General features: G+C 41.6%; 1 protein-coding gene across 1 annotated transcript in view; it reads right to left on the bottom strand.

The window, feature by feature from the left end:
* The window catches only part of CDH13 (cadherin 13), a 1,033,853-nt gene that overhangs the window by 617,301 nt on the left and 388,668 nt on the right, over positions 1–27,884 (bottom strand). The window contains exon 3 of the mRNA XM_030863234.2: positions 26,728–26,936. Coding sequence (XP_030719094.2) covers positions 26,728–26,936 — 209 coding nt within the window. The remainder of the gene's footprint in view (positions 1–26,727; positions 26,937–27,884) is intronic.

Here is a 27,884-nt window from a genome sequence, read left to right as displayed (position 1 = left end):
CTGTAAGCTGTTACTGTCTTATGACTTCTAGATATTACACCACAGTATAATCCATGAGTATTTTATTTTACAGCTCTTATACTTAAGACATTTTACAGAAGGCAAGCTTTGCACTAACATACAGGAGTTGAGATGATTGTTCTATACCTGGACCTCATGCAAACTGCGGTTCTTTCTGTCTAAAGACAGTCTGCATTCTTATTTTTAGATCCCAAAGCCATTTGCTAGTTGCTACACAGTGGTGTGGTAGAGTCTAGCTGAGGTGTTGAAGATGGAAGTTTCCCCAGCTGTATTCACTGCTGACCCTTACCTCTACTACCCAGAGGGAATGGGAAGAGAGCTTGGGAGACAGCAACACATCCAATGAACAAGCACCCACAATCAGTCTGTATTGTCACCTAATTAGCGGCAATTCTGTGTTAACTCGATGGCCCACCTCCCATTTCTCTGCTCTAGCATTCATCAGAGCTGACCACACCCACTTCTCCAGGCTTTCCTTACCTCTGTGATACCACTCTCTCCTGGTTGTTCTACCTTCAACCTTCTCCTATACCCAACCTCTAAATGTTGGGATCCCTCCCAGCTAACCTCTGGGATCTCTTTTCTAAAGCCCTACTGTCTAGTACATAGCCACAAGCCACCTGTAGCCATCAAGCAGTAGGAATGTGGCCAGTCTAAAATGAAGTGTGCTGTAACACACTAGATTTCTAAAACTTAGTATGGAATAAAAATAGCTCATTTTAAAATATTGATTGAATGATGGAATGATAATTATGCTATACATTGGGTTTAAGAAGATATTATTAAAACTAATTGTATCGTTTCTTCCTACTTTTTTAACGTGACTACCAGAAAATTTAAAGGTACACATATGCCTCGCATTATATTTCCACTGGGCAATGCTGCCATGAAGTCTTCTCCTCAACGACCTCCAAAATCCTCAGAGAACTTGAGACTGACAAATCCAAAGTGTGTATTTCCAGCTCAGAATGGAATGTCATACATCCATCTGATATTTTTAGAGATCTCTACTTGGACATCTCACAACATTCTCATACTTAGCCTGTTCAAATCTTGATTCTGTCCCCTGAACTTGCCTCTCCCCAGTATATCTGATCATTCCCAAGCCACTCCCCAAAAAAGATGCTACAAAACTGACTTTGAAGATGAAGGAAAGGGCAGCTTCTAGAAGGTGGAAGAGGATTGGAATGAGAAGGAATGAGAGAAGGAAGAGAAGGAATGGATTCTCCCCTAGAGTCCTCAGAAGGAACCAGCCCTGCCAATACTTTAATTTGAGCCTCGTAAAACTCAGTCTGCCTCCAAGATTGCAAGAGAATAAATTTATGCTGTTTTAAGCCACTACGTTTGTGATAACGTTTTATAGCTGTAATAGAAAACCAACAGAGACAAATGGCGCAGCTCTTCTCCCTGCACAGCCCTGTCATGTCTTCCTCCAGTAATATTTCAAGCCAGTCTACTTCTCCAAATCTCCATCACTATAATTTTAGGCTGGGTTTACTGTAACAACTTCTTAACTAGCCTTTCCTTAGGATGAATTAAAAAATGGTTGTAAATGCTTTGCCAATCTTCCCATCAAGAGGTGGAGTCTATTCCACTCCAGCTGTGGTGTGTAACTTCCTGGGCTGGGCCTTAAGAGAGATGTAGCTTCACTTTCACATGCTTGGACTGATCCCTTTGGAAGCCAATGACCACGTAAGACCTCTGATTACCTCTGAGGAAGCCCAGGGTAGCATATGGAAAGAGACCATATGAAGAAGCACTGCGGTGCCAGATTTCTGGGTAAAGCTTTCTTGGATCTTCAGGCTAACCAAGCCAGCAGCTGATAACAGCTCAGTGCAAGATCCACCTGATATGCCATTGAACCCTGCCTGAATTCTGAACCCACAGAAACATGACCAAATAGAATGGTTGTTATTTTAAGTCCCTAAGTTCGGGGTACTTTGTCACACAGCGATAACTGAAATACCTCTCTTCCACTCATGTGATGGTTCTAACCCACCTGTGACATAGCAGCCAGCATGGTCATCTTACAGTTAGTCTGTAGGTCATTCCCCCGCTTATCACTGCAAAAGAAAACTCAACCTCCATCCTCTGTCACTTCCCACTGGAACCCAGCCATAAGACATCAAAAGCATCACTGGATATTTATGGTCTAACAGCTGTTCAATTAGAAATGCACTCATTAATTCAATAACTCTTTCTGCAGTACTGACTATGTTCCAGGCACTGAACTATGTTCCAGGCACTGAAGTATTAAGGACACAGTGGGGAACAAAGTGGCATGGGAGATGGACCCCAAGCAAGAAAAGGAACAATGCTTTTAAACGTCGAACATTGTGACAAATGCTGTGAATGGAAAACACACACACACACAAAACACACTGCACCGTGACAGAAAATTAACAGGGTGTACCCAATTTAAGTAAGGTGATAAGGGAAGCCTTCTCCGAGGAGATGATGTTTAATCAGATGCTTAAAAGGGAAAGACCTCGGCACCATTATTCCTAGACCAGGCTCTATCTTTCTAGATGCAAAGCCCAGAACCAAAGTCCAAGAGAGGCATCACAACGCCCCCGGTCCTAAAGTCTCAGCAATTGTGATACCATTTATTTTGCTAACACACCTCCTTCTTGATTTTCCTCTGCTGCATAAATTACCTCTCTGCCCAGACTCACTCACTATCTCGGCTTCCAGCCTCCAATCCCAGTCCCCACAATGTCCCTGAGTGCCCTTCTCTCAGATCATCATCTCTTGTGACACCTCAGTGCCAGCATTAGCACGGACATTAACACAAGCATTGGCAAACCCGAAGTCCAATTACCTTTCATTTCTGTTGGGCAGAGATTACTCACAATTGCCAAATTTGAGACGTGGGGTAGGGCTTCTTTATTTTTGCTCTATTCCTTTATATATTTATAAATATTATTATATAGTTGTTAACTAAAGTTACAATCACAAGTCCCTGGTTTCATTTAGCTGTGGTGGAAAAAGCAACATGAGCTCATTAGTATTAAAGTCATTTGGTGACAAGTTTGCAGTGGGTATCCTGGACCCTCTGATGTTGGTCCCTTGGCACATGGGAGAGCATCTTCCCTAGCGCACCAGTGATGGGTGTGTAAGAGGAATTTTCAACTGGGAAAGACACTTCTCACTCATCTGCTCCTGCCACTTACTCATTCCACTACATGCCAGGGTTGGCACAGGGAGAAGGTCACTGGGGACCATTTCGGAAAGAAGAGTCACATAAACCATGATTCTGGGAATTCATATGATATGGTTTAAGTCTGCCCCTCACACGCACACCAGCGTGGCTCCTCTGCCACCCTGGTGTGGAGCCTCAGTTGTCTACTAGGGACCTTTGGATTTTGAAGAACCAAAGTATTGTATTCAGAAATATGGTGAATCAAGGAGGTCTGAGTTAACTGAATATTTGTTCATTTCATGAAGGATGATCATTCTGTCTCTAAACTCCACTGAAGATGTGTGTGTTAGAAATCCAGAAAGTCAGTCCTCTAAGCCTGGGCTGTCCTCTGACTGACCTGTCATGGAACATCCTGGCTCAAACCACAGCGCTGGCGAAACAATCCTGTGTCCACTCTGAATGTGACATCACCGGAGAGCTGGAGCTGCCTGAGGCAGTGGCAGTCCCCTGCCCTCGTGCCTTTGGCCAGGTCACATCCTCTCAGCCACCTCCGATTTCAGCGGCAGCTGTGCTGCACAGTTCTCTGTGGGCACAGACCTACCGTGTCCCAGGGTTTTACCCCAAGTTCACGTGACTGCAAGTCATTCTTCCCAGGACTTGTTCTGACACATCAGGAACTTGTTCTAAACACAAGGCAGCTGACACCCCCTGGGACAACTCTCAATCCAAAGGGAGTAGGCAGCCTGTGGATAAAGGCTCCAGCATCGCCATCTTACAGGTGGATGATTCTGGGAGGTATTCCAAAGGGCTCTCACAGTTCCTGTTTAAGTGAGGAAATTAATCCTAATGCCCACAGAAGCAACCTTGATAGTTTACCTTTTGAGGAGCTTTTTCTCCTTCCCTGTCTCATTCTACCCTTTCGTCACTTCTGCTCCCTTGGACTACCTCCCAGATACATTTCCAGCACCCAGGTCCCTGTCTCAGGCTTTCTGGGGAACTCAAACTAAAGCAGATGCAGGCCAACCAGTACATCCATCTCTGAATGAGAATGGATCAGCACAGAGCAAGAGGCACTACTGCAGGGTGGCAGCAGGGTGGGGAGGAGGCAAAGCAAAGAAAATATCCTTCCAAAGCTTTGCTGGATCCTGGAAGAGAGGTAATCTCACCACCAGACAGTTTCTCTGAGGGCAGAGTGTGTCAGCAGTAATTATTTTTCCCTGACTGCATGTTCTTTCTAGGACCATCCCAGATGCTGACTTCAAAAGCTTTCTAGTTTGTAATGTGCTATATAAGACTTCTTTTGTTCTTTCCTGTGCGTCCAATTCCATTTCTGGAAGACACACAAGAAAAACAGCATTATCATGGAAACATCATTATTCTCTTCTCCGCACTCTGGTCAAGGGAGCTGGGCAGAGAAGACTGGCTCCTGAGGCCCAGCCCTATCCTCCTGGCACTTAGAACCCTCTGTCCATGCCATCCCTCAGCACCATGGCAGGAAGTCTGAAAGAGCGTCTGTCAGAACAAAAGGTATCCCCGTAATCTGTGAGGTCACAAGAACACATATGTTGGGAAAAAGAGAAACATATTATTTGACACCCGCATGTTGAAACACAAAAATAGCAAACCATCAGAGAAGGACAAATATTTTTCTAGAAGAATCTGGCCAGTGGCATATATGAGAAAGCCCACTCAAACCAAACATACAGGCTCTGCTACCCAGGTCCTTTTGTTTGATGAGTGAAGTGAAACCTACTTTTTCTCCAAAAAATGGTAAAGATGAAAAAAAATCTTCAGAGGGCTCTGAAAAAGGAGAGGGGCTAAAGTCACACTCCAAACCTGACAGAGCATTTAACTGACAAAGAACAAGAAACTAAATTTGTATTTAGGGCTAAAAAATACTATTAAATGATTTGTGTGTTTAAGACAAAAAAGATTTCATGGAGTTAAGTAAGTATTCTTACTTTTTTTTTTTTTTTTTGCGGTACGCGGGCCTCTCACCGTTGTGGCCTCTCCCGCCACGGAGCACAGGCCCCGGACGCGCAGGCTCAGTGGCCATGGCTCACGGGCCCAGCTGCTCCGCGGCATGTGGGATCCTCCTGGACCGGGGCACAAACCTGCGTCCCCTGCATCGGCAGGCAGACTCCCAACCACTGCGCCACCAGGGAAACTCAGTATCCTTACTTTTAAAAGTAAAGTTGCTTGGGAGTCATGATAATCTAAGACACCCCTTTTTCTTATTTCTAAGCCATCTCCCCTACCCCATTTCAATGTCTCTAAAAGTTAGAGATGTATCTTGCAATTGATGTTAAGGAAAGACTGTGTCCAAATTTAAGCATCAGCATTTTTCTTTCTTAGTGGTACTTAAAATACAGGTATGCTTGACCCACACGCTGGTCTCAACTCCTTTCCTCTCCCACTTCTAGAGTAGGAGGTGATTTTATCTCAGGGGTTTAAACTTCACATTGTCAGGTGTCAAGAAGATTCAAGATGGTGCAGGCCAGAAGGAATGGAGGGAGGCTAGGACCTGGTTCTAGCCAGGTCTGTGTGTCAGACTAAGGATTCAGGCTACAGCTTCAGTGGTATGTATGCATTCTTCTTACACCTGGGGTGACAGTAAGAAATATTTGCTAACTCACCAAAAGGAAGAGTCATCCAACTGCCACTCTCCACTTTCAACTTTTTAATTAAAGCATAATATTTATCATTCATATATTAAACTGCAAGTGTACAGTTTCGTGAATTTGTGTGTGCATATAGTGAATACTCCTATGTAACCACCATGGAGATCAAGATATACAATACTGTCATCACCACAGACACATCCCTCATGCCCTCTGCAGTCATCATGCTTCCAAAGGTAACCACTGTTCTATTTCTACCACCATCAGATAGTTCTGCCCATTGTTGAACTTCACCTACCTGGGCCTGTCTCTTCAAATCTGGCTTCTTTCATGTGATGTTATGTCTATGAGGTTCTTAAGCATAACAGTATTTTTTTATTGCTACATAATATTCCTCTTATGTATATATTAAAATTTATCCATTTGTACCTTGATGGGCTTTTGAGGTGTTTCGAGTTTTTAGCTATTATGAATAGTGTTCTGAACATTCTTGTAAATGTCCTTTGGTGTACATATGTATACAGTTCTTCTAGGTATAGATCTAGAGGTGGAATTTCTAGGTCACAGATGTTCAGTTTGCAGTGTGTTAGAGTTCCAGTTGCTGCACATCCTTGCCAACACTTGGTACTGTCTAAGCCATTTTGGTGTGTGTATATAATAATATCTCTGTATAATCTCCTAATAGCTTTACTTTGTGTTTCCCTGATGGCTAATGACTTTAGAAACCCTTTTAATACATTTAGTGGTCATTTGGATATCCTCTTTTGTAAAGGGCTTGTTAAAACCCATTAACCATTTTTAATTGGTTTATCTGCCTTTTGTTATTATTTTGCAGGAACTGTTAATGTATCCTGGATAAATGTCCTATAATAGATACACATATTACAAATATCCTTCCCACTCTGTAGCCTACCTTTTTATCTCCTCAATGGTGTATTTGGATGAGCATGTTTTTTCTTTTTTAATTTTAGTGAAGTCCAATTTATCTATCTTCCATTTGTATACATAGGAGAAACTGGCTTATAATTTTCTTTTCTTCTAATGTTTATGTCTGCTATTTTGATGAAGGTTATACTTGCCTTAATAAAAGAAGTTTGAAAAGGTTTCACTTTTTCTATTTCATGGATGATTTTTTTAAATTGATTTAGTTTCTTCCTTAAATGTTTGGTAGAATTCACCATGAAGTCACCCGGCCTGGAGTTTTTGTAGGCTATAGAGTTTTTAAATAATAGATATAGGGCTATTCAGATTTTCTATTTCTTCTTGTTATGTTTTGGTAAGTTTGTTTTTATTATTTGAGAGAATTTGTCAAATTTATTTAATTTTCAAATTGATTTTCAGAAGTGTATCCACAATGCCCTTTTCTTGTGTGTTTTTTTATTTAAATATTTGGAGGATCCCTAGTGATATCTCCTTTTTCATTCATTTGATTGGTAATCGCACCTTTTTTCTTTTTCTTGGCCATCCTTCCTAGGGACTTACCAACTTACGAATTTTTCAAAGAACCAATTTGTGACTTTCTTACATTTTTTCCTATTTTAATCTACTTTCTATGTTTTTTATTTTTATCTTTATAATTTTTATCTTTATTATTTCCTTCCCTTTATTTTCCTAGGGTTAAATTTGCCATTCTTTCATTTAGATCATTTACTTTCAGCCTTTCTAGTTATGCATTCAAAGATACAAAATTTTCCTTTACTTGATCTGCATCCCACAAGTTTTGTTATATTTTCAAAATATTCCACTCATAATGTTTTCTACCTTCTACTATTACCTCTTATTTTACCCATGGAATATCTCAAAGTATACTGCTTTGGAATATCAAACATATGGGGATCTTCTAGTTTTCTTTTTACTATTGATTTCTGTTTTAAATCCACAATTGTCAGAATACATATTCTGTATGATTTCTATCTTTTGAAATTTTTTAGATGTACTTTATGACCAGCATATGATATATTGGAAACTATTCCATGTGTTCTTGGAAAGAATGTGTATTCTGAAGTTTTTCGACGCAGTGTTCTATATATGCTATCGAAATTTCCATTAACCTTATTTCCATTTAGACTAATATATCAGTTACTGAGAAGCGAGTTAAAATTTCTAGCTATGATTATGGGTTTTTCTATTTTTACTATTAGTTCTGCTTTATATATTAGTTTTATTTTACATTTGTTATTGAATGCAGCCAAATCTAGGATTGTTACATCTACCAGCTGTATGGTTTTATAATTCTGAAATAACCCTTTTTATCTGTAGTAATACTTCTTTAACATCTATATTTCCTCTGAAAATAGCATAGCTGCACCAACTTTGTTTTGGTTAACATTTATATGATAAGTTTATTTAAATTTGTTCACTTTTCATCTTTTTGTATCCTTACATTTAAAGTATAACTAATTTAAGCGATATATAGCTGTTGTTTTAAAATCCAGTGTAATTATTTTTGCTTTTAATTGGAGTATTTATCAATTTATATTTCTGGGTCCTCATGGTATTCTATATTCCACCTTACCTTGGGAAATCATCTCACTGTAAATAAGTCCTGTTTGCATTATCCTAAAATGAGTATCTTCTGATACACAAGGAGAGAGAACGTCTAAAAATGAGGACACATAAAAAGCCAAAAAAACAAAGGAAAACTGGGTCCTTTTGACACATACTGAGGCCCTACATTAAGTTTATGATACCCATTTAGCTCCTATACTAAGTTATAGTTAAAGCCAGAACTCCCTACCCTGTGCATTTACTGTATGTACCATATTAGGACATGGTCATTCTTCTGTACTAGATAATAGTATTTAGTATTTACTGTGTGCCAGGCACTGTTCTAAGATCTTCACATGTATTATGTCATTCAATTCTCATATTAACCCTAGGAGGTACTATTTTTATTCCCATTTCACAGATTTTTTTTAAATGTTAAGTTTTAAAATGGTAAAAAAGAATTTATCACAAATCTCAAGGTTGATGAACTCCACAGCTGAGATTTAAACCCAGGAAATTTGACTGCAATGGCTTAACTATTAAATGACTCACTTTCTGGCCTTTCCCAGTAGGCTGTCTTATGTGGAAAGAAAAACCAGGATATCTTTAAACTCTGGTCCAACATATACAACCTATTTACTTTGCCAAATACTACTTTATAAAATGTCTATTTCATTAATAATTGCTGATGGTCTATTTTCCATTGTTCTTACTTAAAGTTTTATTTCTGAAATTTCCATTTTTGCTTTTCTAAATATTCTTAAATGTTTTATGGGTCTTTACAGCATATTTTCTAAAAAACAAATATGGAATGTAGTTTTTTGCCATGTGTGGCAGAATTCAGGGAGCGATGAAAAAATATGAACCTGAATTGTTAATCTTACATCTTATTTCTACAGGATGCTGTTCTTTTTCTTGCCAAAGAAATGGTGACAGCTTGGATTTATAACAATGCATTCAGAAACCTTGAGGTTCTATAACAGAAAATAATGTATCATTAGGCACTCTGAAAGGATAATGAGGCATTTACTACTTCTTGCTCATTTTGGTAAAGGTTTCTAGAAATAAACATTAACTTGTATGGACTTGGCATATGGATCATTCATGAAGTAAGCAGAGAATGCACAATATAGTTAGCTGCTTGAATTATTTCTCCATAAATTATTCATGCTTCTAATTTATCTAACCACTTTCCCTCTCCTACAGTATCTGAATTTTCCTCATGTCCACATGACAGGAGTGCATTAGCATCAACAAGGACAAAGTTAACCAAAAAAAAAAAAAAAAATTAAATGGTTGACCAAAGAAGCCATAGTCAAAATAAATCCAAGAGTGAAGTCCTAGAAAAGAGAGCTATATCCCTCAGAGGAAACAATCCAGTTTGGGGTCTTAGTTTCTCTCAGGAATTTGAATACTTCATTCTTAATGAGATGATGAATAATAATATGATAGGTATTGTAAATTCTACCTACAGCTACATTGGATGGTAGGTAGGATGCAGTTCGTATCTGGCTGTTGTGGTCAATAAGCAGAAATTTCCTGAGAGCTCTCACTATAAGTGGTAACCCTAGGACATGTATAAAGGATTCTGAGCATCTTAATGAGATCCAGATTACAGAGCTCCCGGCACCCAGTCATTGCAAATTATGTAATCTGTACGATTTACAAGTATATCATGTTTCATTATTGACTGTAGCATTATTTTCACCATGATTACTTACAAATCTCAAAAAAAGAGAAGTTCATAGCAACTAATTAACCTACTGGCATTAGCATTCATTTGGCTAAAATATACATCATTAAAAAAATAAATCAATGGTTCTGCTAACATCACAACTCCTAACCTGGTCTTTATTCCTGTAAGCCTACTGCAACCGATTTATACCACCCCTAGAGACAGATGTAGAAGAGACCATATCATTTTAAGTGAATGTGGAGGATAAGAGCTTACTTTGGTGGGAGAATCACATGAGTGATAAAGAGCAGTGAAGGGTGAAGATGACAAAGCCAGTTTGGGGTCAACTGGAATGTTGCTCAGTAGGCATCAGGAGCCCCTGGTGGCCTTTGAATAGGGCATGATACGATCCTGGCTATGCTTTGGGAAGAACAATTCAGCAGTAATAGGCATGTGGATTGGATCAAAAGGGAAGAGAAGAAATCAGACTTAAGAAAAATGCTATTCACAAAGCACCGTCACAGGCCAGGTAAGAGGATGTCATGTCTTAACTAGTTGTAGCGACTATAACGGAGAAGGTGTACAGGTAAAAACCTCATGGGAGAGAGAAAGAATGAGAAGTGCCACCGACTTCTCAGGTGATGAGGCATCAAAGACAAATTAAGGCTCGGATGCCTGAGAAGACAAGGATGCCACTGTAAGAAATAGAGAATCCAAGAAGATGAGGTTTAGAGGTCCACAAGAGTAAGTGTCTGTATACACACACACTAACCTTGAGAGACAAGGCATACAAGTGGACATGTCCTGTAGGCAGCAGACATGAGCAACCTAAAGTCAGAAATGGAGCTGTGAATTTAGAGACGTCGTAAAGAGGGGATGTTTAAAGCCACCCAGTTGGATGAGATTGTTGAGAATGGTAGAAACCAGCAGAGGAGAATCAAGACAGAAATCTGAAGGACACCTCCAATGACAGGAAGAGAAGGAAGAGGAATTAGAGGAGAACAAATATAAGGGGTTGCCATGCACATAAAGAGTGGGAGAACCAGTGGGAGAGTACGATGTCTTTGAAGGCACATGAGACAGCATTTCAAGGAGCATTTCAAAACTGTCAAACGCTCTGGTGGGAATGTAAAATGTTTCAGCTGCTGTGGAAAACAGTTTGCTGGTTCCTCAACAAGTTAAACATAAACCATATGACTTAGCAATCCCATTCCTACTTCTAGGTATAAACACAAAAGGACTGAAAGCTAATACTTAAACAAATACATGTACATGCATGTTTGTAGTAGCACTATTCACAAGAGTCAAAAGGTGGAAACAACCCAAATGGCCATCGATGGATGCATGAATAAACAAATGGTGGTCTATCTATACAGAGTAGTATTAGTCAGCCATAAAAAGAAATACAGTAGTTATACATGCCACAACATGAATGAACCTTGAAGGCATTATGTTAAGTAGAAGAAGCCAGTTGCAAAAGTCCACATATTATATGATTCCATTTATATAAAATATCCAGAATGAGTAAATTCTCAGAAACAGAATGCAGATCAGTGTTTGCTAAGGACTAGAGGGATCAAATGATTACTAGATACGATGGGTTTTGGGGGCAGTAATAAAAATATTTTGGAACTAGAGGTGGTGGTTGCATAACATCATGAATATATTAAATGCCACTGATATGTTCAACTTAAAATGGTTAATTTTATGTTATATGAATTTCACTTCAATAAAATTAAAATAAGTTGCCAAATGCTTCAGAGAATTCAAGTGGGCAGGACGTAGAAAAAGTTTAAGGAAACCAGCCCTTTTCTTTCCATGATCTTCAAAAGAGAGAAATTTCAGCAAAATGTTGAGGGCAGGAGGCCCATTTTGGAGTATTAACGTGTGAGTCTGTGATGGAATAGACATTTTCAGTGAAGACTGCTTTCCAGGAGACTGGTGAAGGGAAGGGCAGTGATGAGAAAGTGAAATCGCCCTATGGAAATTTGTTTCAACCTGGGGAGATGGGAGCATGTTTGAAGGCAGAGGGGAAGATTCAGAGAGGAGGAAACCACTGAAGGTATAAAACTGAAGGGGAGCATATGATGAAACTGGAGCAGAAAGGAGTGGGGTCAAGGGCACAGTGAAGGTTCAAAAGGAGAAGGAAGAGTTGGTCTTTCTCTGAGAGGCGAGGGAAAGATTGGAGGTGGGAAGAGATGGAAGAGGGAATCAGAAAAGCTCAGGTTGGATGGTATAAACTTTTCATCAGAGAGAAATGAAGGGCCAGCTGCAGAAAATTGCAGGCAGGGGGCTGGGCCTATTGCTTAAGGAAAAGGGAAAAGTCTTGGAGTAGTGCTCAAGGTGATGAGCAATAAATTAAGCGTGAGTAATCACAGAGTAGCCATAATGGCAGGGACCTGGAGACAGGAAGGTGCTGTGGTTCCATGAACGTGAATTCTTCATCAACCAAGTCTTTTCACATCACGCCTATCCCGTTTTCCAAAATTTTCTTTTTGTCTATAGATGGGGCTTCACATCTATATCCACTGATGTTGCCTTATTAATTTCAGTGCATCCTTGTAGGTACTTGAGTTCTTTCTGAATCTTGAGTTTACAGTCCAGTTAGGACCCCAGAGCTGTGAAAGTTACAAATTAAAAATCATGTCTTCATATCTTCGTCTCCATCACTGGGACGAACTCAGTCAGTTAGGGCCACTGACTGCATGCAGAAGCCATTCTTTAGGCTGAAAGATTATTTTTCAGATCTTTTAGATGCAGCTATTCAACTACTCTGAATCTACTTTACTAAGATTCAGTGATAATATTCAACTCATATTGCTCTATCTTGACAAAAAAGGATAAAATGTTTTGATAAAGCTTTTTGAACAGTCTGAGTACAAAGTATAAGCTCTGAAATATTCCAGTTGTGTAACTGTGGGAAAGTCACATACCTTTTCCATGTCTTACTCTGTTCATCTGTAAAATGAAGATAATAGTACCTATGTCATAGAGCTGCTGTAATAATTAAATGACTTAACATAAGAAATTCACTTAAGAGAGGTGCCTGGCACAGAATTTGAGCTAAATAAATGTTGGCTATGATCAGCATTATTAACATGAATATTCATTCCACCTCTGGCATTTGTTTAGTCATTCAATAAGTATTTATTCAGTGCCTGGTATTATATTAAGTGCTAGATTTACAGCAATGAACAGTTCAGTCACAGTCTCTACCCTTATGGAGCATATAATTTTACTTCACCTAATAAACCAACACCAAAATTGTAAGATTTATGTAGAATTTGAAAATATATATATAGGGGGACTTTCTTGGGATTTTTGCATTTATTTTTCTTTGATTCAGTTTCTGGGTCATTTTTTTTTCTATGTAGAAAAAATATCCAAAGGCCTGAGTGAAAGAGGAAATCACAGGAAAACCAAGCAAATAAGACTGACGGTCACGCTCTTAGGAGCTAGGCTTTGCTAACAAGTTCCAAATTGAATGAGAGACTTGGAGTCAAAAAGCAGTCAAGCCTCAATTATCTGTGTTAACTAGGGTCTGTGAGAGTTAACTGGGGTTTGTGAGAACGGACAATAAAAGGAAGAAGATAATGCATCCTGATTTGCTGTCTTAAATCTCACAGCAGAAGCTAAAAAAAATAAGTAGCATACAGGGGCATCTGGAATGAGAGTGATGGACAGGGTGTGGTCTTCAGGAAAAGCCTAGTTATAGTTATTCAGACCATTCCTGGGGTCTCTTGGAGAACTATCATTGTTTACAGCTTCTTAACTTCAAAGGAAAGGAGTTGTAAAAAGTTGTTGTCAACAGAAGCCCAATTTGCCTGATATGATGAAGGGATTGGTTGACAACGCACACCTTTTATCAAAAGGATCTACTGCACAAAAATAGAAAATTGAAGGAACCATCTAATTTCCATAAATAGCTGGGAGGCAGGAGAAACTATGTAGACAACAAGGGAAGGAAAAGCCCCCTCTTGAACCACAGGTCCAGTTTTCTCTTATTGGTGTAAGAGACAAACAGTGAGGAAGACTCTGTAATCTCCCCTTCTGAATTGTAAGGATGGTGGCAAACCACTAGGGTCAGTGGAGTTAGAGCAATACATTCAGGCCAACTGAAGGCTGCCTCTAATCAAGAAGGATATTTTTGAATTGTTGCCTGGAAGGCAGTCTCACATTTTTTGAGCCCTACTGGCCTTGAGTAGCCCTTGAATATTTGTATTTCTCCATCCCTTAGGGAAGCTCTTTCTCCACCTAAAGATCTCTCCAACTGGCTATGTTCACCAGTACTTGGAGATTGGGAATTGCCAAGAGCAGTAAGATGCCATCTTTGTTAGCATTTGAAATTTCTCTGCCTACGTGTAAGCCTATTGATAAGTCAAATCCTGAAACTGTATATGGGATATTATTTAAAGTTATTATTTTCGATAATTTATCTCTCTTTGCATGATAAAGAAGAGCAAGTGTTAACAAAATCTATTTTCTGCTAAAAAAAAAATACTTTGGGCTTCCCTGGTGGCACAGTGGTTGAGAATCTGCCTGCCAATGCAGGGGACACAGGTTCAAGCCCTAGTCTGGGAAGATCCCACATGCTGCGGAGCAACTAGGCCCGTGAGCCACAACTACCGAGCCTGTGCGTCTGGAGCCTGTGCTCCACAAGAGAGGCCGCGATAGTGAGAGGCCCACGCACTGCGATGAAGAGTAGCCCCCAGTTGCCGCAACTAGAGAAAGCCCTCGCACAGAAACTAAGACCCAACACAGCCAAAACTAAATAAATAAATAAATAAATCATATTTTGATGCCCACGTACCCACAGTATTTGCCTTTTGATTGTTGATACTTCTGGCCTTATAAGAAAGAAGCAATTCAGCAAAGTGTGGTTCTGTTGTGGACCCCACTGGGATGTAGGCACTCTTGTTGTTAAAGTCCCCTACACATGAACCTTCAAGTTATGAACTTTCAAAGATGCGAACGCACTTGCGCATGTCCAGTCACGTAAGTTAGTTCACGTGTCTGGCATACATTGTTATGTGTGCGCATCCTCTACAAGTGGTTGTGCTTTTGTGTACTTTACTGTACAGTACTGTATAGAGTACAGTAGTATAGTATATTTTTTTAAAATTTATTTTTGGCTGCATTGGGTCTTTGTTGCTGCACACGGGCTTTCTCTAGTTGTCATGAGCAGGGGCTACTCTTCGTTGTGATGCGCGGGCTTCTCATCGCGGTGGCTTCCCTTGTTGCGGAGCTCGGGCTCTAGGCGCGTGGAGGATGAGAGCTACTACCCAGACATCACTGGATTGTTTTTCCAAGAGGGCAGATAGAACTGAATCCAGCAAGGAACCAGAACCTGTGCCGTCAACGCCAGGTGTGGGTGAAATTGCAGCTTGCCCTTCGTCTCCTTTTGCTGATGATCCTTCAGCTCTACCATCTCTCACCTCCTTCGCTCCTCCCATTAATAACTCTTCTTGCCTGTGCGCTTGATGCCAACCCCTGCATTCCAGCTGTTGTACTGTACTATTGTACTTTTCAAGGTACTGCACTGTAAGATTAAAAATTTTTATTTTTTGTGTTTGTTTTTTAAGTATTATTTGTGTGAAAAGTATTATAAACCTATTACAGTACAGTACTATATAGCCGATTATGTTAGTTGGGTACCTAGGCTAACTTCGTTGGACTTAGGAACAAACTGGACTTACGAATGCACTCTTAGAACGGAACCCGTTCATACGTAGGGGACTTACTGTATTATTATTACTGTTATTATTTTTAAGTAGCATCCCTAGAAGGTAGGACTTCTGTTAACAGGAGCAGAAAAAAGACAAAATAAGCCTGATGAGGTTGGGCCCTGGCCAGAGGCTCATTCCTGTTTGTCTGTGTGATAGCTTGAGACTAGACTTGGCTTTGTCTGAACAAGCAATTGAGTTGAGGATCAAACAGCATCGAAGTGTGGCCCAAGAGGAGTTGCCACCCTGTCATGTACCACAAATCAAGCCCGGCTCACAGAAACCTGCATGGGCAGATAGAGGATATGGTTGGCTGGAGGCATAATGCTCTTCTTTGCTTTATTTTCTCCAGATGCTCAGGCTTCTTCCTTAAAAGTCTGGGTGAAGAACACATAATTTAATTAACCCATGTGCTTGGTGGAGGGAGACTGAGTAAGTGGTACATCCTCTCAATGTTCCTTTGCTACCGAGTTTTCGAATATTGAGACCAAAAAACTACATAGAGACAGTCCATGGTCTGTAACAACAACCGTGCCCTCTTATCGCTGAAAATTTTTTGTTTGCTCTTTCACTCAGAATTGAGAACCAGACTTTTGCAGAGTGGCCTAGGAGACATTTACGTTTGAAAATCTTGTGTTGTTTCCAAGTGGTTCTACTTCCAAAAGTTTTATTTATGAGGAAAGTTTTTAAAAAGTGTCATGACAACACAGGGCTCCAACTACCAAAAATTTCCTTAGAATTCTATCTCAGATTTATAAGATTTTTTAAATTTCTAATCAGTTTGAAATTTTCCTACGTCATTTCATCTCCAATAAAAGCAGCCGTGCCAACTGGCAAAGACCATGGTGATCACGTATCTCCATGTGCCAGATAAGAGGCGAGTTTAAAAAACAGGTTACCACCTCAATACTTACACTTAGAATTCACTTGTATTTCATTTATGGTAATAATAAAAGATAGGAGGTTAGAAGTATATCAGAGAGCCTAGAAAAATATGCATTCTATCACATTATCTTATCCCATCAAAAATACTAGGTGAAAATTTCTCTCTGATGATTCTATATTCCTTTTACTTGAAAAGCGCCAAGCAGCTGTTGGAAAGCTAGCTGTGGATAGAACACTGGGCCTAGGGAATCACTGTCAGTTTGAATGCTGAGGTGCCACTTGACCTGCTCTAACACCTGAGACTGACCGACTTCTTGACTTCTTTGAGTCTCAGTTTCTTGACTCATAAAACAAGAATAACACCATCTGCTTCAAGGCATTGTTGTGAGGATCAAATCCATATAATAAATACTAAAATAAAATTTTAAATTATAATTTAAAAAGTATAAATGTAATACATTTTCACTAGACTCTAGGACTATGAAGATGAATGAGATAAGGTCTGAAATAAAGGAACTCAGGGCCTAAGGGACATTTGTATTTAGAAACCTTGTGCTGTTTCCATGAGGTTCTTTCTCCAAAGATTCTATTCATGATGAGAGTTTTTAAAAGTGTTGTGATAACACAGGACTTGTCCACCTACTTAAAATTTCTTTATGCGTTTTTGCTCAGCTCTGCATTCATTTTTTATTTTCTAACCACGTTTTAATTTTCCTGTCATTTCATAGTCTTTATAGTAGAACAGAAAAGCATTAGTTCCGCTGTAAATGTCAGTATTACTAAAATAGCAGGGACTGCATAGAATCAGAAAGCCCAGGCCCAATTTCCAATTCTGCCACTTGCTGACAGGATGATGACATTGGCCAAGTCACTCAACATCTCTGAACCTGGGCTACTTCTGCATCAGCAAAGTAGGAAACAGTTTACCAGTGGCACAGGCTGGCTATGAGGAGCAGAAAAACAGACGTTTGTGTGAGAACATCTAAGACAATGTCCTGACATGTAGTAGACCCCCAGTGAATGACTCTTTCCATTTCTCTTTCAAAATTTATAAATATTCCAGAAGAATTCCATGGCAGCCCTGTCTAACTGATAGCCAATTTCTACTTGTGGCTATTAGGCACTTAAAATTCAGCTAATCTACAATGAGATGTGCTGTGAGTGTAAAATACATACTGCATTTCAAAGATTCAGTATAAAAAGAATGTAAAAAATTATTAATAATGTTTACCTGATTACTTATTGATATATCTTAGGTAAATTATAATATGTTTTAGGTTTTATATATATTGGGGTAAATTTATTTATATATATATATATATATACACACACACACACTTCATAGATACTCTCCATATCTATTTAGATATATCTCTGTCTATATGTCTATATATATGTATATATGTATATGTAGAGAGATAGAGATATATATAGATATATCTATATAGATATGGAGAGTATCTATAGATATACAGAAATAGAGATATATCTATACAGAGAATATCTACATCTATGAAATTTAAGCTAATATGCATATATTGGGTGTGGGTATGTGTGTATGCATATATAAAATATATACATTGGGTATATTTATGGTTAAATATATATATGTTAAATATACACTATATATGGTTTAATATATACTATTTTTTATTAGCTTTATTTATTTATTATTTTGGCTGTACTGTGTCTTAGCTGCGGCATGCAGGCTTCTTAGTTGAGGTACGTAGACTCTTAGTTGCAGCATGCATGTGGGATCTAGTTCCCCGACCAGGGATCGAACCCAGGCCCCCTGCATTGGGAGCGGGGAGTCTTACCCACTGGACCACCAGGGAAGTGCCTGGTTTAATATATACTACTAAAATTAATTTCACCTGTGTCTTTTTCTAATGTTACAATAAGGAAACCTAAAATTACATATGTGGCTCGCATTGCTTTTCTATTGGCCCACACTTCTGTACAACATAAAATCTTGAGTCTTCACAAGCCAAAAAGAAGCTACTTTTAGTTATCTAGACTTTCTATGGGATCAGTTATTTTTCCCCAAGCATTTCAATTAAAATTAATCTTCAGAATATAGTTTTCTTAGATTCTAATCCACAAAGCAATCTGTTATCTCCTTAAATTAATGAGTCGAAGGATGGCTCTTAGCTACTATATTTGAATAGTATCCTGGAGCTAAGAATCATAAACATAACAATTTAGCTGTGTGTCAAAATGTAACAGCCTAATACCCTATTCTAGGCCCAATTCTTGGATCTGTACCATAATTTTGGAGCTATATATTTTCCCCAATTTGGGTAACAGTTAAATGGATACTGATTTTCCTTAATAGTAACTGGGGAGGCATTTGCCATGAACAGTGGTCCTCTGCAGGTTTTTGAAGTTAACACTCTTGTTAAATCAGAGCATATTACATATCTACAGCTTTAACTCTTCATTTCTTTATGGCCACAGTAAATACACAGATTGGTTCTCCACCATGGTGGTTATAAAATGTATTTCATGGGAGCAAGATGGATACCACTGACCACCTTGACAGACTCCAAGCCCCTCCCAGTCAATGTGATAAGATCTGGAGACAAGGCTCTTAATTTTACCATAAGCTGGTTGCTCTCATTCTCAGAGATGCTTTAAACAAATGAAGTCAAGTCACATGGATGCAGTGTGACAGGCACTTTGGGGGTTAGACAGTATAGTGGCCAGAACAGAGAAGATTCAAATAGTTGGCTCAGGGATGATAAAAACTGGAGTTTATCTCAGTAACAAAAGTGCAAAAATATTTTTGTCTAGAATGTGTGAGATTAGTAAAAATGGAAAAAAATATGCATAAGTGACAGCAACTGGGTACTTCAGTGAAGAATAAACAATTCGTGATTGAGAATCTGCTGTTAGCACTGGGTTAGGTACAATACATATTTTTTCAACTTCATGTACCCCATTATGGTATATAAGCAAGGCCAGGGTATCACTGTACAGATGAGAAAACGAAACCTCAAAGCAGTTAGGTGACTTTTCAGTGGCACATGACTTATTAAGTACTAAATGTTTGATTAAATCCCAGTTTGGAGTCATTCCAGGTCCTGGTTAATTAATATCATCCACAACAATTCAGCTAAATGTCCCAGAGCACATACATATGCAGGAACAGAGGGGCACTCAGCCGCTGCTTTTGAGCTTCTAGACTCACCGTTCCAAGAGGTACTTAACAAATGGAACCTTAAGATTCTGCAAAGCAGTGGATTTAAAAGGTATAATTCCCCTGAGGATCAAGATACATAATTAACAGCAATATTAATATTGGCTTCTGATCAGTTGATGACATATTTTATTTTAAATATTAAAAATAAAAACAATGGTTTCTCCCAAGTTGCTCCTTCCTCTACTTGCTCCTTTTATTTTATTTTTTTGGAACTGTTTCCATTATGATTCTTGGAACTGGATTAGGAGCCAAACTTATGCCTTTTTTTTTTTTTTTTTTTTTTTTTTTTTTGCGGTACGCGGGCCTCTCACTGTTGTGGCCTCTCCCGTTGCAGAGCACAGGCTCCGGACGTGCAGGCTCAGCGGCCATGGCTCACGGGCCCAGCCGCTCTGCGACATATGGGATCCTCCCGGACCGGGTCACGAACCCGTGTCCCCCACATCGGCAGGTGGACTCTCAACCACTGCGCCACCAGGGAAGCCCCAAACTTATGTCTTTTAAATTGCATGCTTACAGTGGTAATGATCAAACAAGGTAAACAAGCCTTAAATTTTGCCTTTTCAATTTCTGTCATAACTTTCTCTGTTCATCTTATTTTTTTTCACGGATTTTTTAAATGGCCAAAAAGAGGGGAAAATAATTTTTTTTTGCATTTAATTTAAGCAACTTGATTAAGAGACCAGTTTCCCTTTACTGAGAATACCATGCACTGACTTCCAGTTAAGAAGTGTGAACTGTTTGTAATTAACTTCTACATACTTCAAGTCTTTCGATGTTTGTTAAGTGAACCCATAGGAATAAAGAATCCTCTCTCGGAAGTTCAGTCAGTGTTTCACGTAAGTTCATGTATAATCTTGAATTCTCTAGTTGTGTAACTGACAGAATTTGGTCTTGTTGGAAGGGAGGAAGGATTGGGTTGTCTGAATTTGCCCAGTTCACTCACTGTGCATGTATTACAGTCAGACTCTAATGATATGATGAGGAGGAATAACTGGCTTTCTCGTGGCCCTTACTTTGTGCTCGGCACTGTTCTAAATACTTTGCATACATTTACTCATTTAATCCTTGTGACATCTCTGTGAAGTTGATACTATTATGAGCCTATTCTATGTCTGACGGTACTGGAGCAGAGGTGGCAAGCGTGGCACTGGGAATCATGCCAAGGTATCCAGCTCCAGGGCAGTGTTCTCAGCCTTCCTGCATGGAAGCCAGAGCCCTGAGTTCCAGAGCTCAGAATCGAGACGAAAACAAACACAGAAAAATGAGATGGTTAAAGTTTAAGGCTATGATGGGGGGCAACCAGGCAGGGCTCTCTGAGGAGCATGGAGGAAAAATCACTTAACCAGCCAGGGGACAGTCAGAGAGGTGTCCCTGAAGAAGAGAAATCTTGGCAGCTCCAGAAGTTTCCAAAGAGTTAGCCCTGTCAACTGGTGCTGGCCATGGGGCAGCTGGGGCCACGGCGAAGAGGGCATAATCCAGACAGAGGAATGGCCAGCAGGAACGGGAGGGAGAGCTCGGCCAGTTCAAGAAACCACATGTGGTTTGGTATTGGGGGGTGGGGGCAGAGTTCAATGCAGGGAGTGGTATGAAAGGAGGGACTCAATCTACTCATGCATTTATTCAAAAGACATTTACTGAACACCAACTATATGCCAGCACTGTGCCCGGTGCTGAAGATAGAGCAGTGGACACACCAGGAAGAAAGGAAGGAAAGCACGGAGTGAGAGCGGGAAGTAGAAAGCAAATGGACTATATTCCTGCCTTCAGGGAGCTTATAGGCTCATCAGGGAGCCACACTTTAAACATCCTTTAAATAAGGAAGTAAATGCTTAGTTACCAACTGAGAAGAAGGCCAGGAAGGAATAGAACAGGTGCTAGAAGTGAGACTAGCAGGGGAGACCTTCCTTTAGAATGGGTACCAGGGAAGGCTCTGGGAGGAAGTAACATTTCAGCAGGTCACGCCACTTAGAAATGAACAGGAATCAGGCTTGAGGGAAGGCTGTAGAGACCAGGCTAGACTGTAAAGAACCTTTTCACACATATATAAAGACTTCAGAATTTATCCCAAGAGCCAAAGAGCCTGATGAGGAAGGAAGGGCCCATTAGGCAGAGGAGTGATGGGATCAGATTTGCACTGATAACCCCAGTCTGGGGGCAGGGAAGCCTGATTCAAGCCTGTAGCTTGTGGGCCTCCACAACTCTCCCTTCTGCTACATGCATGTCTCCTCCTTTGCTCATGAGACCCAGCTGCCTGGGTCACAGGTGTCTAAATTCTAGAGTTGCTTAGAGCGTGAACTCTCACATTTCAAAATGTATCTGGTAGCTACAGTCTCTTTAGCTCCCAAACATCAATTCAAAATAAATTCCTGCAAGCTCTCTGATGTTCTTACTTCCCAGCCTGACTTTATTGAGTTCTTATTTGATGTCAGAATTTGGTGCCATAATCTATAGTTATGGAAGCTACAAATTCTTAAATTAGAAATAAATAAATAAGAGGCATATTTTTTCCCCAGGCTTGAAACGTGTAAATGAGGTTGATGAGTGCCATTTACACCGACGGTAAAGACATCTCTATCCAAGATGCAAAAGGAATGAAACACAGAGCTTTTCCATGTAAACCTTTGGAGTTCTATATTCAAGGTAAAAATAACTAACCAATTAATAAGTAAGTAAATAAAAGCAAATGCTCTCTTGTCTTCATGTTCACCATTGCCAGGCAGTGAGGGACAGCAGATCTAGTGGGGACAAGCCACAGTTCTGTCCAGACATTCTTCTGTGAGTCAAGTTCATGATCACATTCCACAGGCTAGAAAATGCCTTTGTCCACGCATGGTTAACCCTGGCCCCCTCCTTAACCATCCCCCCTCGTCTGTCCAAAGACACGGGATTAAACTGCTCCTCCACCCATGCAGATCTAAGATGATCTTACACGGACCAGGAAGGTACTAGCTTCTGGGCAACCCATTAAAAAGGCAGCAATAGCTTGAGCGTCTATAATTAAAGCATTAACAATCAGACTTCACAGATTTGGGCTACAGGCCTTCCCGTGAAACGGGGTCACAGGGAGCAGGTAAGGTAAGAGAGGCACATCCTTTTTTTGTGTGTGGGTGGTACGCGGGCCTCTCACTGCCGCGGCCCCTCCCGCTGCGGAGCACAGGCTCCGGACGTGCAGGCCCAGCGGCCACGGCCCACGGGCCCAGCCGCTCCGTGGCACGTGGGATCCTCCCGGACCGGGGCACGAACCCGCGTCCCCTGCATCTGCAGGCAGACTCCCAACCACTGCGCCACCAGGGAAGCCCGGCACATCCTTTTATTAAAGAATTGCTGGGCTCCAGTTACTGCAGCTGAATTGGGCTTCACTGGGGTTACATTTGTCTTAGAGAATCCTTCCTTCCCAAACATAGTGATGTGAAACCACCCGCTGTGACATCTCTCCTGTTGTGGTTGTGCTGGGTGCCCCAGCGCCCTTGCTTCTCTCTTCGGCCTCACTTTCTTCTTCTAGCTCTAATCTCTGGTTTCTGTGTCGTGGCCTCAGAGAGGACATTTAGCCCATGGTTCCTTATCCTTTCTCGAGAGGTTCTAAAATAATGCCCTTGATGGGACAGGTCACCGGGTGTCTGGTGCTGAGCCCAATGGAATGATTCTGTGATAGAGGCTCTATTCTTAACCCTGCTTTGTAGATGAGGATGTTGAAGTGCAGGGAGATGAGTGGCTTGCCCAAGGTCACATCATCATAAGTGGTGGAGCAGAAATTTGAACCCACTTAAGTCTGACACCAAAGCCAAAGCCCCACCACTATGCTGCTTTTCCCCCAGATGTTTACCCAGAGATCCATCCCTGTCTCTATCAAGATGTCCCCAGGAGCTGCCAACTCAACGCATCGAAGCTGGACTATTCACCTTTCCCAACCTATCCTTCCCTGACTGGTCCAATCCATCTCCATCCTCCTAGGCTAGACAATTTGGAATCATCAGGACGCTGAATCTTGGCTCTTTCTTCCTTCAAACCACACCTTCCACTGGTTGTTCCCCTCCATCGCTACTGTATTGCTCTAACTCATGCCCTCACCTTTGGACCCATGGGTAGCCACCCAAGGGGCACAGTCCTCTGGTGAGCAAAGTGGCAGGAAGGAGAACGGGTAGAGAGGCCAGAATCTCAATCTCATTTCTGCCAATTTCAAGCTAGGAGATCCTGGCCAGGTCCTCACATCTGTAGGAAGGGAGCGCCATCAGCAGCCTCACAGGAGGTTGTGAGGGTTAGGAATAACACCCATTAAAGCATACCCTGAGATGCACACACTTATGAAGAGTCCCGCTAAACAATACAGGTTCTCACTCACCTCTCTGTGCCTCGGTTTACCGCAGTTTGTAAAATGGGGACAGTAGCATGTGCCTCATCGGTGGTGGGGAGATGAGTCAGCCTCTGCGGCTTGTGAGTGCAGCACCCGGCACACAGTAAGCGCCAGGCACTCATTGGCTGTCGTTACCAGCCCACCTCCCCTGCCCTCTCGCTTCTCTAAAGGCACAGAGCAGCCATCACCACTGCCTCCCTACTTGGTACTTAATCAACACACACGTTCACTTTCTCTCCCCAACCAGGAGCTGAGCTGACTAGTGTACTTATTGCTTTCCTTCTCTAGCGGCTGGCCCACTCTGCCACACAGAGTAGGGCTTCAAAAATACCAACTGGGTATCCGTGAAGGACTGTGCTTTCCTTAGAGGGCTTCTCTGGCTAGCTATTTTGTTTTCCTAGCCTTTTCTTTTTGGGGACTTTTTGTATTATGGACACATCTGGGCAACTTCACAAGGCCTATTTTCAAACCTCATAGAATTACTGGAGGCGGGAGATGAATGCCCCGTTCAGCTGGAGCCTGGCAAACTGACCAGGACAGCAGCCTCCACTGTGCTTTATAAGAAGCAAACGATTGCAGCCAAGCTATGTGGACGGTGTGTTCAGAAAGAGACAAATGAGAAACAGCCGGGGCTCCCAGGAGCTTTGCCTCCAGAAGGGTGTCTTTCTGGAACTCAAGAGACCAGCTCTTCAAGACTGAGTCTCTTCGTAACGATCCTGGGTCTCCAAGCCTATGAAAGCGAAGTTTTGTCCTAAGAAGTGCCTCCAATCCCTTCTACTCTGCTGTGAGCTAAATACTACGATACTGTCTGTTCCAGATTTAAAGATGAGCTGTCAATCACAATGAACAATATTCATCTAAATACATCCTGTCCTGGATGTGAACCCCCTACTGTGAATCTCTGGGCCGTTTACTTGTTCCCAAGAAACACTCTGTGCTGCACATTCTGGCAGTTTTGTTGCTTTCGATATTTGCAAGTCATTTATATCATGAGTTAGTGAGATGCTGTGAAAATGACCACGGCTAAGTGAGAGATAAGCTCGCTTTTGTGGTGCCAATGGATTTCCACACTGGTATGTATTCACCGAGATCCTATTTTCTTTTGAAAACATCAGTGGCACACTGTGGATTCATTTGTAGCTTGCTATCTACCCTTAACTCACAGATTCACAGATATAAAGGGGAATTACGGAGCTTGTCCAGTCCAGGGATGGCAAATATGTTCCAGCCCTACAAACATCTCTAAATGACCAATGGATAGTAGCTTCCAGAAGCATTGCATTGGGAGAGATACTCAGGTCAAGCCAGGGGTGATTAGCAGTATCTGCCACGTATATGGTGACAGAGTGGGGCAGCACACGTGCCACTTACTTGCCATTGCAGACAGTTTAACCTCTCTAGTCTGCAGATATATGACTCTTTCAAGATCACACACACAGCCTTGGCAGGAAAGCAACACTCACATTGCCATTTGTACTGTCTCTGCTCCCCAGCTGTGGAATCGGTGTTCACTCCACCACTGAACAAAATGAGCAGATAAAGCAGGGTTATGGGGAGCGTGGCAGATGGAGAAAGGCAGTGGGAATCACAGGCTTTAAAAACCTGGGTAAGAGCAGGCCAGGAGCAGGTAGGAAAAGGCTAGCCGCACCAGGCTGGGGCCACGCCGTTATTATTGTTATTGTTTTGCCTGGGTCTTGCTGGGTGTCATCCCTGTCTATAATTGAGAAGCCACAGAGTCTCTGAACTCCTGGTGAAGCAGGAGTAGGTAAGTCCATTGTACCAAATGTTTCTGGATGACACAATGAGGAAGCCTGAAGGGCACTTTGTGGCATTCCTAAAGTCACATGTGTGCAGGGGCAGAGATCTGCATACATGTGCATGCGGAAAGGAATGGGCACCAGTGCATGGCAAAGGGGCAGCGCCACATGCCATGGTTGCCTCATATACAACTCCAGTGGGCGACTCTGGTTCTTGCCTGCCCAACTTCCATTTCCCTTCCTTAGATGACAGCACCCTAACTTACTCTGAGTAACTAACGACCCTTTTTTTCACTCTCAGTCCATTTGCTTTAGGTGGGGCTGAGTCTACCCTGGTTTGGGGGCAAGGCATGTGACCCAGACTTAGCCAACCAGAGCCTCAGGACCAAATGGACACGGTAACTGGCTCAGGGATGGACACACGCTCTAAGGACAGCCAATGAGATTCGATTTCAAGCTTGGGTTGCCAGTATCAGGAAGAGATGCTCTCTCAGGTGACATCAGACTGAGAAAATGAAGTGGAGCTGCTGAGACCTCCACACAGGGAAGCAGGGATGGTTGGGACTGTCTAAGAGTAAAGACAGTAGAAGGAAAATGGAACCACAGATGGATAAGACCAAAGTTGATGTCGTCATCTGGGCACAGATACATAGCCATGCTAGCAGGCAAAGCTAACCCTGAAATATTTGTCACATGACCCCCAAAATTCCCCCGGCCAGACTGTGTTTTGAGTTAGGTTTCTATCATTTGCAAACAGCAAAAGAATCTTGACCAATAATAAACCAAAGACCCATTTTCCCCATAAGACATACAGACCGCAATGTTCCTCCTTGGACCCAACTTATCCCAAACAGTTATATTACCTGCAAGGAGCCCCGGATGTCTTTCCCCCCGACAATCACGAGTTCTGCCATGTCTTCTGCATGGGGAGTCTGGGCGTGGACGAATAGAGTCTTGCCCACTGCAGTTATGTTTCTCAGGGCGACTAAGCTGCCATCATTGTTCACCTTGAAGTATGGGCTGGAGACCTCATAGTGTAGCTTGTCATTTCCCTTACAGTCACTGAAGGTCACTGGCAAAAACAAAACACATGAACAGAAACAGGAGTGTGAGTAGGTTGGGCAGCTCAGTCCTGGAGCTATCTTTGACCATTAAATGTGGATTACCACTCTGCATTCCAGATCCACAAATGCTGCCCCTTATCCCACAGCACCCTCTTGTAGCCATATGGCTCTGACTGTGCTGAAGGACCTCACTCAATCAAGAATCGTCCTTAATCACCTCCCATGGCCCAGGCAGGTGCAAAGCCCTTTGATGCACAAAGAGAACCTCTTCCCTGCCCTGGAGTGTAGTGAGTTAAGCGTACAGTCAGATATGGTGGAGTGATGTTTGAGGACACGATCTCCTTCCTTCTGTACGAGGTGCTGTGGCAGAACCAGAGAGTTCAGGAGCCTTGAGGGACAGCTTCATAGACACGATATCTGAGCTGGGTCTTGAAGATGAACGGGAAATTAGAAGGCCCCTAAGAGGGTATTGGGGTTCTAGGTTACTAAAAGGCATGGAGGTGGTGAAGTAACAAAACAGACTCAGAGAAAGAGAACTAACTCAGTGCACTGGGACCAGAGGTGGACTTGAAATGATGCAGGGCTGGGGAGGTGGAGAGGCTGGAAATGAAGCTGAACATGTTCTTTAGATACAAATTAGGAAATGCCACTAAGTTAGGGGGCTGCCTCATAGCCCTGAACTATTTTTAGTGTGGACAGGGTCAAGGTCAAGTGTGTGTTCTGGTCCATAGCCCTGAACTATTTTCAGTGTGGAGAGGGTCAAGGTCAGGTGTGTGTTCTGGTTCCAGTGTAGATCAGTGCTTCCCATGGGGCTGGGGTGTATCAGAATCACATGAGAGATTTGTTTTTTAAGTACCGAGCACCCAGTCCAAAGATTCTAATTTAGTAGCTCTGGGTTCTACAGAGCGGTTTGGAGAAGGGCAAGAAGAGAAGCCAAGAAAACTGTTAGTCTGGTG

The sequence above is a fragment of the Globicephala melas genome, chromosome 19 (assembly GCF_963455315.2).
Source record: "Globicephala melas chromosome 19, mGloMel1.2, whole genome shotgun sequence".
NCBI classification, from domain to species: Eukaryota; Metazoa; Chordata; class Mammalia; order Artiodactyla; family Delphinidae; genus Globicephala; species Globicephala melas.
Note: the sequence above shows the minus strand (reverse complement) of the source record. Positions and strands in the feature narration are given on the sequence as shown.